Source organism: Fringilla coelebs, assembly GCF_963513975.1.
Source record: "Fringilla coelebs genome assembly, chromosome: 7".
Taxonomy (NCBI): domain Eukaryota; kingdom Metazoa; phylum Chordata; class Aves; order Passeriformes; family Fringillidae; genus Fringilla; species Fringilla coelebs.
In genome coordinates this window covers 37,148,785-37,162,601 of record NC_140035.1, presented here as the reverse complement: position 1 = coordinate 37,162,601, position 13,817 = coordinate 37,148,785, and the positions used below count along the sequence as shown (strand labels likewise).

Below are 13,817 nucleotides of genomic sequence, written 5' to 3'. Positions count from 1 at the left end.
GTGAGACTCCCTTGTCAAGCTCCCATCCTCCCCAGCAGCCCGTGCCCCGCTCCTTACGTCGCTGTCGGCGGTGCGGATGAGCGATTCCCGGTTGGAGATCATGCCCCAGGCGGCGATGCCGATGGCCACCACGTTCTCCTCGGAGCTGCGGCTGATGGTGTTGTCCCTCACCACCTCCCCAATGTACTTCATCAGCCCGTAGTGCGTTCCCCCGGTGAAAATCCAGGCTCCTGGAACAACACCCGCTCACCTGGGGAACACAGCCAAACACCCGCCCTCCCAGGGCAGCAAAGACATAACCCAAACCCCTTGGTGACCTTGGGGGGTGGTTCTTCAACTGAGCACAAAAGAGATGCTCACCTTATGTTATCACAGGCACCCCTGAGTCCACTCCCCTAAATCCCACTCCTGTTACTTCCAAACCATTAATGCCACACGTGCCCCAAGTGAGACAAACTTGAAGGAATGTAGGGATTTTAGAGGAGCTGAGGTTTTAGTTAGAGATAAGCTTTATTGAAGTTAATCAAAATAAATGGGTAGGCCTTGATGAAGTTAAGAGTTAGTAGTTAACTACTAACTGTTTCCTTGTCAACATAGTGTTTGGTTAGCTGGGTTTTTAATGAAGAATATAGAAACTAATAAACAGCTCTTAGGAGCATAAGACAATTGTAGGCCTCCTCTGTTCTGAAACCAACTGAGGACAGGGAATGGGAGTTCTACCAAGGGTTCATTTGTCATATTTGCATTGAAAAGGCAGAAAAGTCAGAATGAGGAAGACTTCATTTACTTCCTCATTTTGGGACCCCTCCCCATTGAAAAGACCACGACCCATTTCAAGGAACAAACTACGCATGCTTAATGGCTTTTGAACTAATTACCATACAAAGCAGGGGAATGGGATGTACCAAGGTTATGAATATGCATTTGTATTTTGGGTATTCAATACTTGTATAGATAAAAGGGCTCTGTAATCACCTGTAAATTGGGTGTGTATTTGAGAGCCATCCCACAATAAACACAGACTTTCTAACTTTAAACTGTCACAGTTGGATATCGGTACTAGATCAATAGCCATAATTTTAATAAATCACAAACAGCCAAATGAACACTCTGCTCCTGCACAGACCCTTACAGCTGCTGCCCCTGCAGCCCTGCTGTGCAGCAGTGAAGGGGCAGAGGCCCAGCAGCAGGAGCTTACCCTTGGACTGGGCGATGTAGATCAGCCTGCTGAAGATCTTGCGCATGCGGGGCTTGAGCGCGAAGTTCTTGGCGCCGCCGGTGACGGAGATGACGAGGTTGGGGGTCTTCAGGTGCCAGTGCTGGGTCATGAGGTCGTAGAGGGTCTCTGAGTCCGTGTCACACGACAGGCGGATGTACTTGGGGAGAGGAAACAGGAGAACAAACATAGCAGGAGATAAATCGAGGTGGCTGGGAACAACCCAGGGATTGCATTTTCTTCCCTGCTGCTCAGCTTCCTTCCAACAGCCAGGAGATGAAAGGCAAGGTGATGATGAAATCCTTATTTCTTTCCCTGAAGCACCTTTATCCTTCCCCTACAACCAGACACAAAACCCAGCTTCCCCTTGAGAAGGCAAGAGCAGTTGTGGCATTCACATTCTCTGAAAAATCCCTTCACCCAGGATTGTTCTCCTGGGAAGCTGAGAGGCCTCAGAGAAAAGGAAAACAATTCTGATCTCATTTGCTTCTCCTGTGCTGTGCTCATGTGGAATGTGTTTGGAGATTGTTCACCCACAGGTGATTGTTTCAGTGCATTCTGCTGGGAGCTGTTTTGGCTCTTTGGCCAGTCAGGGCCAGGCTGGGTCAGGACTCTGGAGAGAGTCACCAGTTTTCATTGTTATCTTTCAGCATTCAGTAAGTGTCCTTTCTGCATTCTTTAGTATAGTATAGCATTCTTTAATATAATATAGTATCATAAAGTAATAAAATAGCCTTCTGAGAGCATGGAGTCAGATTCATCATTCCTGCCTTGGTTGGGCAGGAACAGGCATCTCTCAGCAAATACAATAAGCAGTGACCTTGGGCTTCTGAGGATCTCCACCAGGATGAACACACACCACTGCAGCAACTAACTCCAGTGGTGCTATTTAAAGCTTGGATAATGAATCACAGGCAGCATTGTGGCAAGTGAACTAATAATGATGACAGTTGTACTTTGATTACACTATTCAAACAAATCCCAGGCTCCATGTGAGAGGTGTCCCTATCACAACACTTACCCACTCCAGTGCTTCGAGTACAAGACAAAACAAATAGATGAAGTTTGTAGTAAAGCTTGAATGCTCTACAGAGATGCCAAAAAGCACCCAAGAGAGATAATCTGGCTTCAGGTGGACTTAACACATCTCCATTTATGTAAAAGCCTCTCTGGCCTTGTCTTGCTTTGCAGTTCAAAAGCCCCTTCACAGTTTCATCACTTTTGGAAGACATTCATGGCTGCACAAGCCAAATCAGGAGATGAAAAGGAGGAGTTTGGACCTGAACCATAGAGGATTTAATATTGATTGCCCAGCACTTGCAGGAGAGCAAAATTAAAGGATTACTTTGAGAAGGAAATGTCTCCACCTAAGGGACACTGAACTTGAATAAAAATATTCCCGTGCTCCAAGACAGGAGTTAAAGCATTTAGGGCATGGCAGAGGATGCTGAGCAGGCTCCAGCAGCTACACGGGAGAGCTAAGAGGCTCCCACAGCTTCTGCCCTAAGAAGCCTCAGTCTCATGAAGCTTTGGGTGTTTTCCTGGAGAGGATCCCCTATAGGAGACGGGGGAGCTACCAGGGAAACCGCCTGGGGCCAGCCCTGCCTACAGCAAAGGTGTGGGCTCCAGTGCAGCCGGTGAACTCCTGGGCTCAGCAGCTCTCCCCTCCGAAGTGCAAGGTTGCCATCTCGTGGAACTGCTGCACGCTGCTCCCAGACCCGCGCTGGGATTCGGGAAGCCTTCTGGGGTTTGGGCTCCCAGAACAGTCAATGCACCGACTGAGATGCTCGTGGGTGTTACAGGGTCTGAGCAGCACAGCAGAAACGAAGGGCTCAAAAGCTGGACTTACAGAGGGTGAGATTTTCTAGAATTCCAGCGTGGTTTGGGCTGGAAGGGAGCTGAAAGCTTTAGTCTCATCCCTGCCATGGGCACCTCCCACCATCCCAGGCTGCTCCAAGCCCCATCTAACCTGGCCTTGGACGCTTCCAGGGATCCAGAGGCAGCCACAGCCTCTCTGGGCACCCTGTGCCAGGGCCTCATTGCCCTCACAGTGAGGAATTTCTTCCCAATCTCCCATCCATCCCTGCCCTCTGGCAGTGGGAGCCATTCCCTGTGTCCTGTCCCTCCATCCCTTGTCCCCAGTCCCTCTCCAGCTCTCCTGGAGCCCCTTCAGGCCCTGGCAGGGGCTCTGAGCTCTCCCTGGAGCCTTCTCCTCTCCAGCTGAGCACCCCCAGCTCTCCCAGCCTGTCCTCAAACCTCTTTATGGGTTTGCTCACATCTCATTTCTGTTCAGAACTTTTTGGGGCTCATGTGTCCTAAAAAGCACAATGCAAGGTGTAAAATTTCCCATCCCTCTGATAATTGACAGCAATTCTCAGGTCACCCTGAGTTTGATATCCTCCCTGCTCTGCATCAACAGAAAATATTTGGCAATCTTCAGGAGCAGCAGGTGCCTTGCTGTGTAGGGAATAAGAATGTGTAGGGAATTAAGATGTGATTCCAGCCATTATTCCAAGGGGATGGACAAGGACACCTGTGTGCAGTGTTTGAACAAGGAATGCTCTGAAATATGCACAGTGCCCTTGAGAGTCCACATGAAACAACTGAGGGCACATGGACTGATTCCCAAAGTTGGAAGTGGGGAAGGTACAACCTAAGGAAAGAACACTTAACCCTTGAGAAGTCTGAAATATGGCAACAGAGCAAAGCACTTTTTGTTCCAGTACAGTCACACAGCAAAGGGGTACAAAGCTAAAACATGCACATCCAAAAATATGTGAAATACATGGATCTGTTTAAGCCTGATTTGAAACTTTCAGGCTCATTTCCCACACAAGTGCCTCTTATTTCTGCTACTTTGCATAAAACAAACCAAATTCATTTACGAAGCAGGCTCTGATTTTGCTCATTTATTTTGATTGTCCCAAGCAACCTGCACTGGTGTTAAATATCAGCAGATGAGCTCAGCCACATGTGACTCCTCACAAGCATCAGTATAAATCACCAGAAACAGCAACAGCAGCTATTTTCTTCTTGCCACACCTCCACTCTCCACACTCAGAGCAAAGACACAAGGGGAAAAAGCCCAACAAATGGAAAAAGTCTTTTGAAGTTCCACAGACATCTCACATCCCTCCAAGAGCTCTCCCATCCTGGGAAATATTCAATATTCAATTGTTTATAGGCCTAAGCAAGCTGGTCTATGAGGATATAAAATAATTCAGAGATTATTTTATATCCATTCACTCTCATTCACCCATTCTCCTGCCATGCCTGGAAAAAGAAAAAAATCTCTTTTCACTCCCATGACCAGCCTAACCAAGAAGTAACACAGAAGGAATTATCCTCTGTTACCTATTTTCAGGGCTTGAAAAACAAGATTGTGTCCCTTGTAGCTTTTCTCCTGCCATCAGAATAAAATCCATTTCACCTTCCTTGCCTATGAGGAGCTCCCACTGGTACTCTACAGGGCCCTCAAGAGTATCCTTCATATTTCCACTTACCTTTCCCCTTTTTCCCAGGTTTTCAAACTGGATGTCCCCGAAGGCATCGGTAGGAAGCTCCTTGGTGTGCTTCTTGTAGTTCCATTTCTCAGTGGTGTTAACCTGGGTGCCCTCTATGTGCTGATTTTCGGGGTATCCACATTTACATAGGTTCCCCCTGAAAGAAGAGGCGATGGACATCCCTGAGGAACCCTGAGCACAGAAAAGTGAGCTCTGCCAGCAAGGGAAGCAGCAGGTGGAGCTACAGAACCAGTTGGGATTCACCACCTGACCCTGCTTCTGCCCAGCACTGGGAAGTGGAACACAGCTCAGCAACCAGGCTGTGCTCAGGGGTTTCTTCCCCTTTTTGTGCTCTTAACCACACAGGATGAGCTCACTGCATCTCCTCTCCCAGGGGAGGAGTGACAGGACAAGAGGAAAAGGCTTCAAGTTGTGCCAGGGGAGGTTCAGATTGGATATCAGGGAAAAAAATACATGGAAAGGGCTGTCAGGAAAGGGCCTGTACAGACTGCCCAGGGTTGTGGTGGAGCCACCCTCCCTAGAAATATTCCAAAATCCTGTGGATGTGGCACTTGAGGATGTGCTTTAGTGGTGGTGCTGGGCTGACTTTGAAGGCCCTCTGCACAGCCCACATTCCTGCTTCCTCAGAGGACAGAGAGAAGGGGGAATTGTCTCCTTTAGAAAGGTTTCTTCCACTCTGCTGTACCTTGCAAATGAAACCAGCTTACCTTAAAAACATCTAGACAAAAATAACCCAGCAAGTTCTGCAGTGCTGTCCCAGAGGGCTTGCAGGAAGAGAAGCTGATGAGAAGCAGCTCCTCCATCCGTTGTTGGTGCCTTGCCAGACATCCCATTTTTGGTGGCAGAGGAGGACCCTGAGTGAGGCTTTCTGAGATGAGACTAATTTCCCTCCCTCTCTGAGGCACTTTTCCTCCCAGCTTCAGAGAAGAGTGGTGTCAGAGAGCCCTCAGAGCTCAATATTAAGACTTCTGCAGCTCTATTAGTTTGATCACTTTTCTCCTGAGATAAAACAAACACCCCAAAACCACAAAGCAACATTATGGTCCTCAAACCAGCACTGCACTGGTACCTGTGCCTGAAAATGGAGCCAGCTTAATACCCTGTCTTAAGAGAACAACAGCCTGAGCAAAAATCTAGTGCCTGTGTAAGGTTGGTGCATGAAATCTGTGATTGGGGTTTAAAAGGAAAATTTAAATTATGCAGACCTCTGATGCATACACCTTGTCATACAGCAGTAACAGTGCTGCATCCTTCAAGCATCCTATTGCCCCAGTTATGCTTCAAATAGGGAATTTGATAATGAACCCTGTGACAGAGCTGCTGGAAGATGAGATCCCTAGTTTTGCATTAAGTGACTTGTGGAGTAACTCAAACAAGGAGACTGAGGTGAGACTGCACTGCCAGATCCAGGCTCTGGAACAAAAAACCCCAAAACTTTTCTCCCTGCCTTTGCAGACAGAAATACCCTCATGCACCAGCCCCCCATTCTTGAAAAACAAGAGAAAAGTATCTCCTCCTTACATGGACTTGGTGTCTTTTGTAAAAAAGACACATTCTCTCTTCTTAAAGTTTTCTTGGATGAAGTTGGCCAGATCCTGGAAGATAAATTTTAGAGGTTTATTTCTGATGACTCAGGAGACAGAAGAGACCTGAGTGACAGCACGGTCAGCGTGAACACAAAGATACTGCTTACAACACTATGGCAAACATTCTTCCCAATGGTAACAAAAATAAAGATAAAATAGGGAAGACTGGAACGTTCTTTAGGGTAGGGGCTGTTTTAATTCTACATACAGACCCCAGCAGGAGTCCAGAACAACTTCAAGTCCTCCTTTATATGGGAGCTCAGTGGAAGGCAAAGTCTCTCCAGCTTGTTTAACCATTAACTCTGCTATTAACCTTGAAACTCCCTGGAGAAGCTTTCCCACTCGGGGGATGCAAATTCATCCCTCATCTGCCTCTGCCAGCTGAGAAAGCAAAGAGAGATTCTCACGTGCTGATGAAGTGTTGCGAGTTTTTTTGTTTGCTTTTAAGTACAGCTTGGATTTGCAGGGCAAGATTTCACCTGGGACACAAAGGGAAGGCAGGCAGCCATAGTTTAGTTTGACACAACACTTGTGGTTAAACAGCAGGCAGAAGAAGTTATTCCAAGCAGAAACAAACATTGCAAGCATCATATCCAAAACAAGGAAAATGGAAGGGGATGCATTCAACCAGTAAAAGGAAGGCAATACACCCTTAGGGTTTCACCGTGCCAGCTGCTGCCTGAAGGTCACTGGTTAGGAAAGTGTCCCCACAAAGGGGAAAGTGACAAATCCATCACACCCTGCTCCTGACCCCAGCGAATTCACCTCGCTGAGCCCCTCCCGAGGCACCAGCATGCGCCAGGTACTCACAGCATCGCTGCAAGCCACGTCTATGCTGCGAGACATGCTGGAATAGAGGAGCCTGGAACTCTCAAAATTGCCATTTCTTCGGTGCCTCATGCTGCCCATGGAAACCTGGAAAAGCACGGTAGAGGGGGAGATGGAGGAGAACCAGACAACAGCAAGGGCACTTTGTGTCCTAGCAAGGCAAGGAAGAGGTTATTCGAATCCAGCAAAAAGAATTAGGAAGGAGATTATTCATCAAGTGTGAAACAAAAAATTAGAAAAAATATTTTCTATTATTTCATACCACAAAGAGACTTTCTTTTATCTTTCCCATCTCCAAGAGAACTCCTAGTCAACATCTTTTGAGAAAGGAACATACCTTAAGTGCCATCCCATTCAGTTCATTCCCATCTTTTAACTCTTTTGTCTCTGATAAGAAAGCTCAGGCTTATATATATGAAATTGCAAATTAAAGGGGATATTAAGAAGAAACACTTCAGGCACAGAGGGAAAAGTGCAGTGTTAAAGCAGTTGGCCCAGCAGGGGAGCTTAGAGGAGCAGCACCCACCACTGATCCCACTCCTGGAACAAGGACAGTCAACGTGCAAACCAAAAAGCAAGTGGATTTAAAGGATATTGGATCCAAAATTTAGGAAGTGACCTGTAGAAACAAACACATTTCAATGTTCCTCCAAAGCAGATCCCTATGTTGAAGTCACTGCCTTTGAAGGAGCATCACTGAGCTCGCAGCAAAGCACAGAACAAAATCCCATTTATTCTAATACAAATATTTCAATTCCCTTCATGCTACTCTGTGAATAATATTGCAAAAGGCCTTTTCCTGAAAGGAAAGCTGTCAGCCAGTGAACATGGGGAGCCCAGAGCCTGCTTGTGCTTCCACCACTGTTTTCTCTCCTGCCTGTGTGCTCTGGGGTGACACACAGAGCCCCCCTCCCAGGCACAGCATCACTGAAGCATCCCCCTGTAAATCCAGAACTCCTGAGAGCCAAGAGCCAGCAAGTGTGACAATTTCCTTGGGGTGCTCACACAGCAGGAACGGCACAGGCAGCGGGAAGCTGCAGCTTCAGTAAACAGAACTGATGGGATGTGATGTGAGCAAGCCCCCAAAGCAGTGAGAAACAGCAGCTTTCCACAAAGACACACATATTGATGTGTTATGGTCATTTTAGAAATCCTTTGAAAAACGTTTCGTGTCGAGGGGGAGCAGGATTGACTCAGTGTTGTTCACCCTCAGCTACTTCCCCCAGATTCTGCAGCATGCCTGGGGATCTGTGCCACTCCATCACTCCTAAGTGATAAAAGAGCACAGGAAAAAAGCCCTCTTCCCCCTTCCCAGCTCCTGCACAGAACAGGAATGATTGCAACCCAAGAAAAGGAAAAAAAGGGCTGGAAAGTGAATGGCTGGGCCCGGAAAGGAGGGAACAGAATTAAATCCAGCTAGTGGCCAGCCACCAGTGGGGTTCCCCAGGTTAGGAAAATTAATCCACAAACACCAGAGGTTTGTGTCCAAAAAGGAGACAGAGGAGTCCTTTTTGGCTTTATTCCAGTATAGGGAGAGGCCATGGGGCATCCCCTGGGGTCTCTCCAAGTTTTGGAGGATGCAGCCTCCTTTTAATCCCAATTTCCCAGCCTCATTTCCCTTCTCTCTTTCCCTATTGGCCGAGGTACTTGACAGGTACAGACTTCCCAAAAGCTTCTGCCTGATACCAGAGATTTCCCTCTAGTGCATAACCCTTCCTTTTGATTTTTAGTTCTTACAGAATTCAGGGGTTTTTCTTCCCCATTGTTTCTTTCATCGTACAACATCTAATTTCGTTTCTCAGCAAACCTAAAGTTTATTTATAAAACCAAATCTCTTTTTCTACTCATCAATCAGTGGAATCCTTCCTGTTGTTTTTCTTGTCTCCCAGCGCTGGTTTTATCCACCAGCAGACCCACAGCTGCTTTGGAAAGACAAATTACAAAGCAGCTATTCCTCTCACCCAGGGCTCAGTGTTGGGCCCAGCTCTGTTTGGTATTTTATCTTTATCAGGGATCTGGCTGAGGGGATGGAGGGCAGCCTCAGGGAGCCGCAGTCACAGAGTTGGTGGGATGTGGATCTGCTGCAGAGGGATCCATGGGCAGCCAGGCCAAGGGCCAGCTCCCTGTGACCCCATGGAACACCGCCCAGAGGAATCATAGCTATTGGTAAAAATGGGTAAGAAGCTGCTGTAAAACAGTTGATAGTTGTTAAGCATGTGCTGTTAGTTTGGTTATGATGTTGTAAAAGGGGTTAAAAGGGTAGTTATAAGAAAGATGGTACTCAGTGTACCATAACACACCTCAGTAAAGTGCAGCACCCCCAGGTGAAACCAGCCAGCCTGGACAGAGCTGTCATGGGCCAATCAAGCACCTTAAACCCTCATGCCAATGAAGGATCCAAACAGAAACCAACACAGAGGGACAAAAACCAGGATAAAAAGGGGCTTCTGAGCACTGAATTTGTGCCACTCCACCTGGAACATCGGGGACATCGCTGCTGAACCAGACCCAGCCCCATCCTCGACGGGAAGGCTCCTGCTCAGCCTGGGCCCCCTTGCTTTAGGCCTTTTCTTTTTATTATCAAAAATGCTGAAATCACTTTAGCACTGGGAGTCTGGTACTGATTTAACAGCCACCCCCCCCTTTACTCTGAGCTCCTCTGCTGTGTGATCTCTCCACCAGTGATCCAGAAGCGGCCGAGGGGGAAAACCCGACCAGCAGAGAACGAGGGAGCCAAACCTGACCCAGAGCTGGTCAGCAATCAGTAAAACAGCAAAATAACGTGGAATGTTTGCTCCAAAAATGTTCACTCTGGCAGGGCAGGCTTGTCAAATAGGAGAGTAAGGAAAAAGGGGAAGCTGTACACAAAATACAGAGGGGCTCAGAGCTGGCACACAGCACGGGGACGTGAAAAAACACCTCGGCAGCCACAGGCATCAAGCAACCCCATGAAAGTGCCACTTGGTTTAAGGACACAGGCGACTCTGCACTATCTCCTAATAACCCAGAAAGCCATTCTTAATATCTCATATGAGTAATGTTCAGTGTAGAGATGGTTTTAAAGCTGTAATTCAAGATAAAAGCTCCACAGAGGAAAATAACATTTAGGTCTGGATCTACACAACTTATTTATTGACAGCTTTACTGTCATTGTTGATTTGCTTAATAAAATTTAACACCAGAAAAGTGACTATGGACATAACTGCACAGCAAGGAGATTAAAAGGAAACAAGGGCATTGAATTATTAATTCCAAACACTACAGGATTTCAAGTTTGCCTTGCTGCTTTGGTAAATAATTTATAAGAAGGAACAAACAAACTGAAGAAAGTTAGCGAGAGTGCAAAGAGGCCCCCTGAAAACCTGGTATTTAATTTTGAATTCTGAAAAGCCTCATTGATAGCACAGTGATAGCTGAGTGCTTAGCTCATTAACTCTGTGAGTGTCGGAGATAACACAGCAATTATACATATTTTTAAACATGCGACACAGCTGCAGTCCACGGAAACAGGCAAACTATTCTTTTGCTAACACATTTCCAAGCCATTAAATTAAATATATAGGATATTCAACGCATTGAAGCATAACTTTCTTAAAGCAACACATATTGAGAATAATAAGCATTGGATAAACTCCAAAATAATCCTCTAAAGTGTAAGACTATAACTTCCACAGCAATTCAAGGAGCACAGCCAAGGAAATCTTCAGCCTGAGGTGGCTTTAAAAAAGAGAAAAAAAAAAAAAAGACAAAAAATATCTAGTTCTAAGAGACAAATTAAGAGGCTTTTAGAAACTCATCTGCAATTAAAAAAGCAGGACCAGCTCCATTCCCAGGAAGCTCCCAGATACACTTAGCCACTATTTGCATTAAAAATTCCCAAAATTGGCTTTATGTGAAACCTCTCCAGCAGCAGAGGATGCTGCCGAACTTCAGCTGCACAACTTCAGCAAACTCAAAGCACACTCACTTAAGGACAGAAACCCCAAGGTTTAACCAGCAGCACAGACTCACCACAACCTCCAGAACGTGCCCCAGGACTGCTTCTGCAAGCATGACTGCGAGAGGATGCTCTGAAATACTCGGGGAGGGCAGGCAAAGCCCCACCTTTATCTGTGTCACACGTTCCTTTTAAGGGAGGGAGGGCTCGTGGCCAGGAGCAGCAGAGTTATCCACCAATTCCTAATGAAGGATTAATTGCAGCAGGGATGGCAGCTGCAGCTTATTTGTGACAGAGATGTTTGCTGTCCCACCTGCTGCAGGAACAGATAACACCGCAGCTCCTTTGCACCAGTACAAAGCCAGGAGTAGAAGAAAATGCTTGTGGGAATAAATAATTAGATTTTAATGTAGCAGATGATAATGAAGCAGCTGTAAAATCAACACCTATTAATCTAATTTACTACAAGGCTGTTGAAGCGCTGTTGAGTGCAATAGAGGGTTTTAGAAGTGTTTTTACTCAACAGAAGTCAAACTCAGTGCCTTAAGTTTTTGACACTCTGCATGGAGTAATCTGGTTTTCTCATGCCTTTGTTTTAAAGCTTTTCACTCAGGTAAATGCAATTTCTATTGCTGTGATATTCAGTGACTCCATGGAAAGATGGATTGCACCTTCCTTGCAGAAAGCAGTGCTATCCCATTTGCTGCTGGAGAACCTTTAATCTCCCAGTTTGGACCAGTTTAGGCCAGGTTGGATGGGGCTTGGAGAAACCTGATCTAGTGAAAGGGTCCTGCCCTTCAAAGGGGGTTGAAAATTTGAGCTCTGAGGTCCCTTCAAACCTAAATAATTTCAGGATTTTAAGTTTCACAGTCACCTTTCCTTCTGTGATGGAAGGTAGGTTTATTTGTATTAAATCCCACATTACCTTGGCATATGCACAACTGCATTTTCATGAATTATCACTTAGGGGCTTCACCCCGCATGGCAGCATCTAACAGCTCCCTAAAACGTGTGTGTTGAGAAAGACAGAACACATCCAGTTATCCACTGCTCCTAAGGAACATCAAGAAAACAGATATCAAGGACTTGAAGGTAAAGCTAAGGAGGAGATAAATAGTTCCTGTGCATTTTCTGGCACCCTGTTTCCCTAAAGCAGAGTTTTCATGGACAGCAGCACCATGGTCATGCAGCAACATTCCTGAAGTACTGAACACAAATCTGTGGTTCATACCTGTAGAGAGTCTCTTAATCACTGCCCTGTGAAACCTGCCTGGCTGGCAACTCTCAAGAAAAATAACTACTTGGTACATAAATGGAGAGCTCAGGGATTCCTTTAGAAATGTTAATGCACAGTTGAGGAACAAACCCTTCTGCCTGGTGCTCCTAGGCAGAGCAAATCTGGAAAAGAGACAGATTTTTGGGGCCACTTTACTGTTCTCAAGTAAGAAATGTGGTATCCCAAACATAAGTCAAAAATGCTCTCTGAAAGTTCTTAGGGTAAAGATAATCAATATTTCCCAAAGACAAGATCACCTCTGTGGGCAATTATTCACACTTTCCAGCATTCCTGCATTCTTGTTTTGAGAATACACATACAGGTATTCCAAATCTGCAGGAATATGTTAATATTTACTGCATTCCAGCAAAATCAGGGCTGACTCCAGAAGAGATTTCAGTGAGAACTTGCCAAACTGCACAGCACGTCCTGTCTCTCCCAATTCACACAAGTTATGTAACTCTGGGTTTGGATCAGACAGAGCTATTTGTGAACAACCAAAAGGTGTTGTTATGCATCCTGGCCAAAGAGCTCTGTGTCTTTCTGGTGAACAAGCAAAAGCTTACATCCTCAGGATCAGAATCTTTGTCATCTATGCAGGAATCAAAATGCAGCAAGCACTTGTATCACTAAGGAGTGGGAATTCACATAGATGCAAAAATATTTTTCATTGTATTGAGAGCAGTGAAGAGACTGTGGAGAAAAAAGCTTCTTCTGCATCTGAATAAGCCTTGTGATTGTTTAAAGTGAAGTATAAAGGCAGAGAGCAGCTTTAAGGAAAATGGTGCCTGAAGAGGGCATTTGATTTGAGGGATTTGAAGAAGGGATTTGAGCCCTGCAGCCCCCACTGTGCACAAAACCAGGGACAATGGGATTCAATTCAGTGGCTGGCAGGAAATCACTTTCTCTCCCAGAACCTGTGAAAGCTTGAGAGGGGCTTTTTGTGTCACAGTCACAGAATTGACTGTGAAATCAAGTGACATCACAGAATCCCAGAATGGTTTGGGTTGAAAGGGACCTAAGAGCCCATCCCATTTCACCCCTGCCATGGGCAGGGACACCTTCCACTGTCCCAGGGTGCTCCAGGCCCCCTGGCCTTGGACACTTCCAGGGATCCAGGGGCAGCCACAGCTGCTCTGGGCACCCTGTGCCAGGGCCTCAGCACCCTCACAGGGAAGAATTTCTTGCAGTCATCTCATCTAAATCTCTCTTCTCTCATTTTAAAACCACTTCCCCCTATCATCATATCCCTGTGTGATATATATTAGCCCTCCTGTAGAGTTTATTTTGGAGACGGGGGGGAGGGGGCTTGTGTGTCCTTTTTAAAATTAAGTTAGTCTCAGTTCACCACACCAAGTAACGTTTTTAATGCCAGGGAGACATCATTGGCTGCCAGCACTGAGATCACCATTACTGGCCATGAAATCCCTTTTTAGGAGCAAGGGTTGTT

General features: G+C 46.1%; 1 protein-coding gene across 2 annotated transcripts in view; it reads right to left on the bottom strand.

Annotated features, from left to right (window-relative positions):
• TRPM8 (transient receptor potential cation channel subfamily M member 8) overlaps positions 1-11,207 on the bottom strand; it is a gene marked incomplete at both ends in the record, with an annotated part of 37,540 nt that extends 26,333 nt beyond the window's left edge. Inside the window, 6 exons of one of the 2 annotated variants that reach the window (XM_084209734.1) lie at positions 58-230; positions 1,199-1,376; positions 4,720-4,876; positions 6,262-6,335; positions 7,137-7,241; positions 11,166-11,207. In XM_084209734.1, the coding sequence (XP_084065860.1) occupies positions 58-230; positions 1,199-1,376; positions 4,720-4,876; positions 6,262-6,335; positions 7,137-7,241; positions 11,166-11,207 (729 nt within the window). Of the gene's footprint in view, positions 1-57; positions 231-1,198; positions 1,377-4,719; positions 4,877-6,261; positions 6,336-7,136; positions 7,242-11,165 lie in introns of those variants that run through there. The other variant, XM_084209735.1, reaches the window with a different exon arrangement.
• Between the last annotated feature and the right edge of the window lie 2,610 nt (positions 11,208-13,817).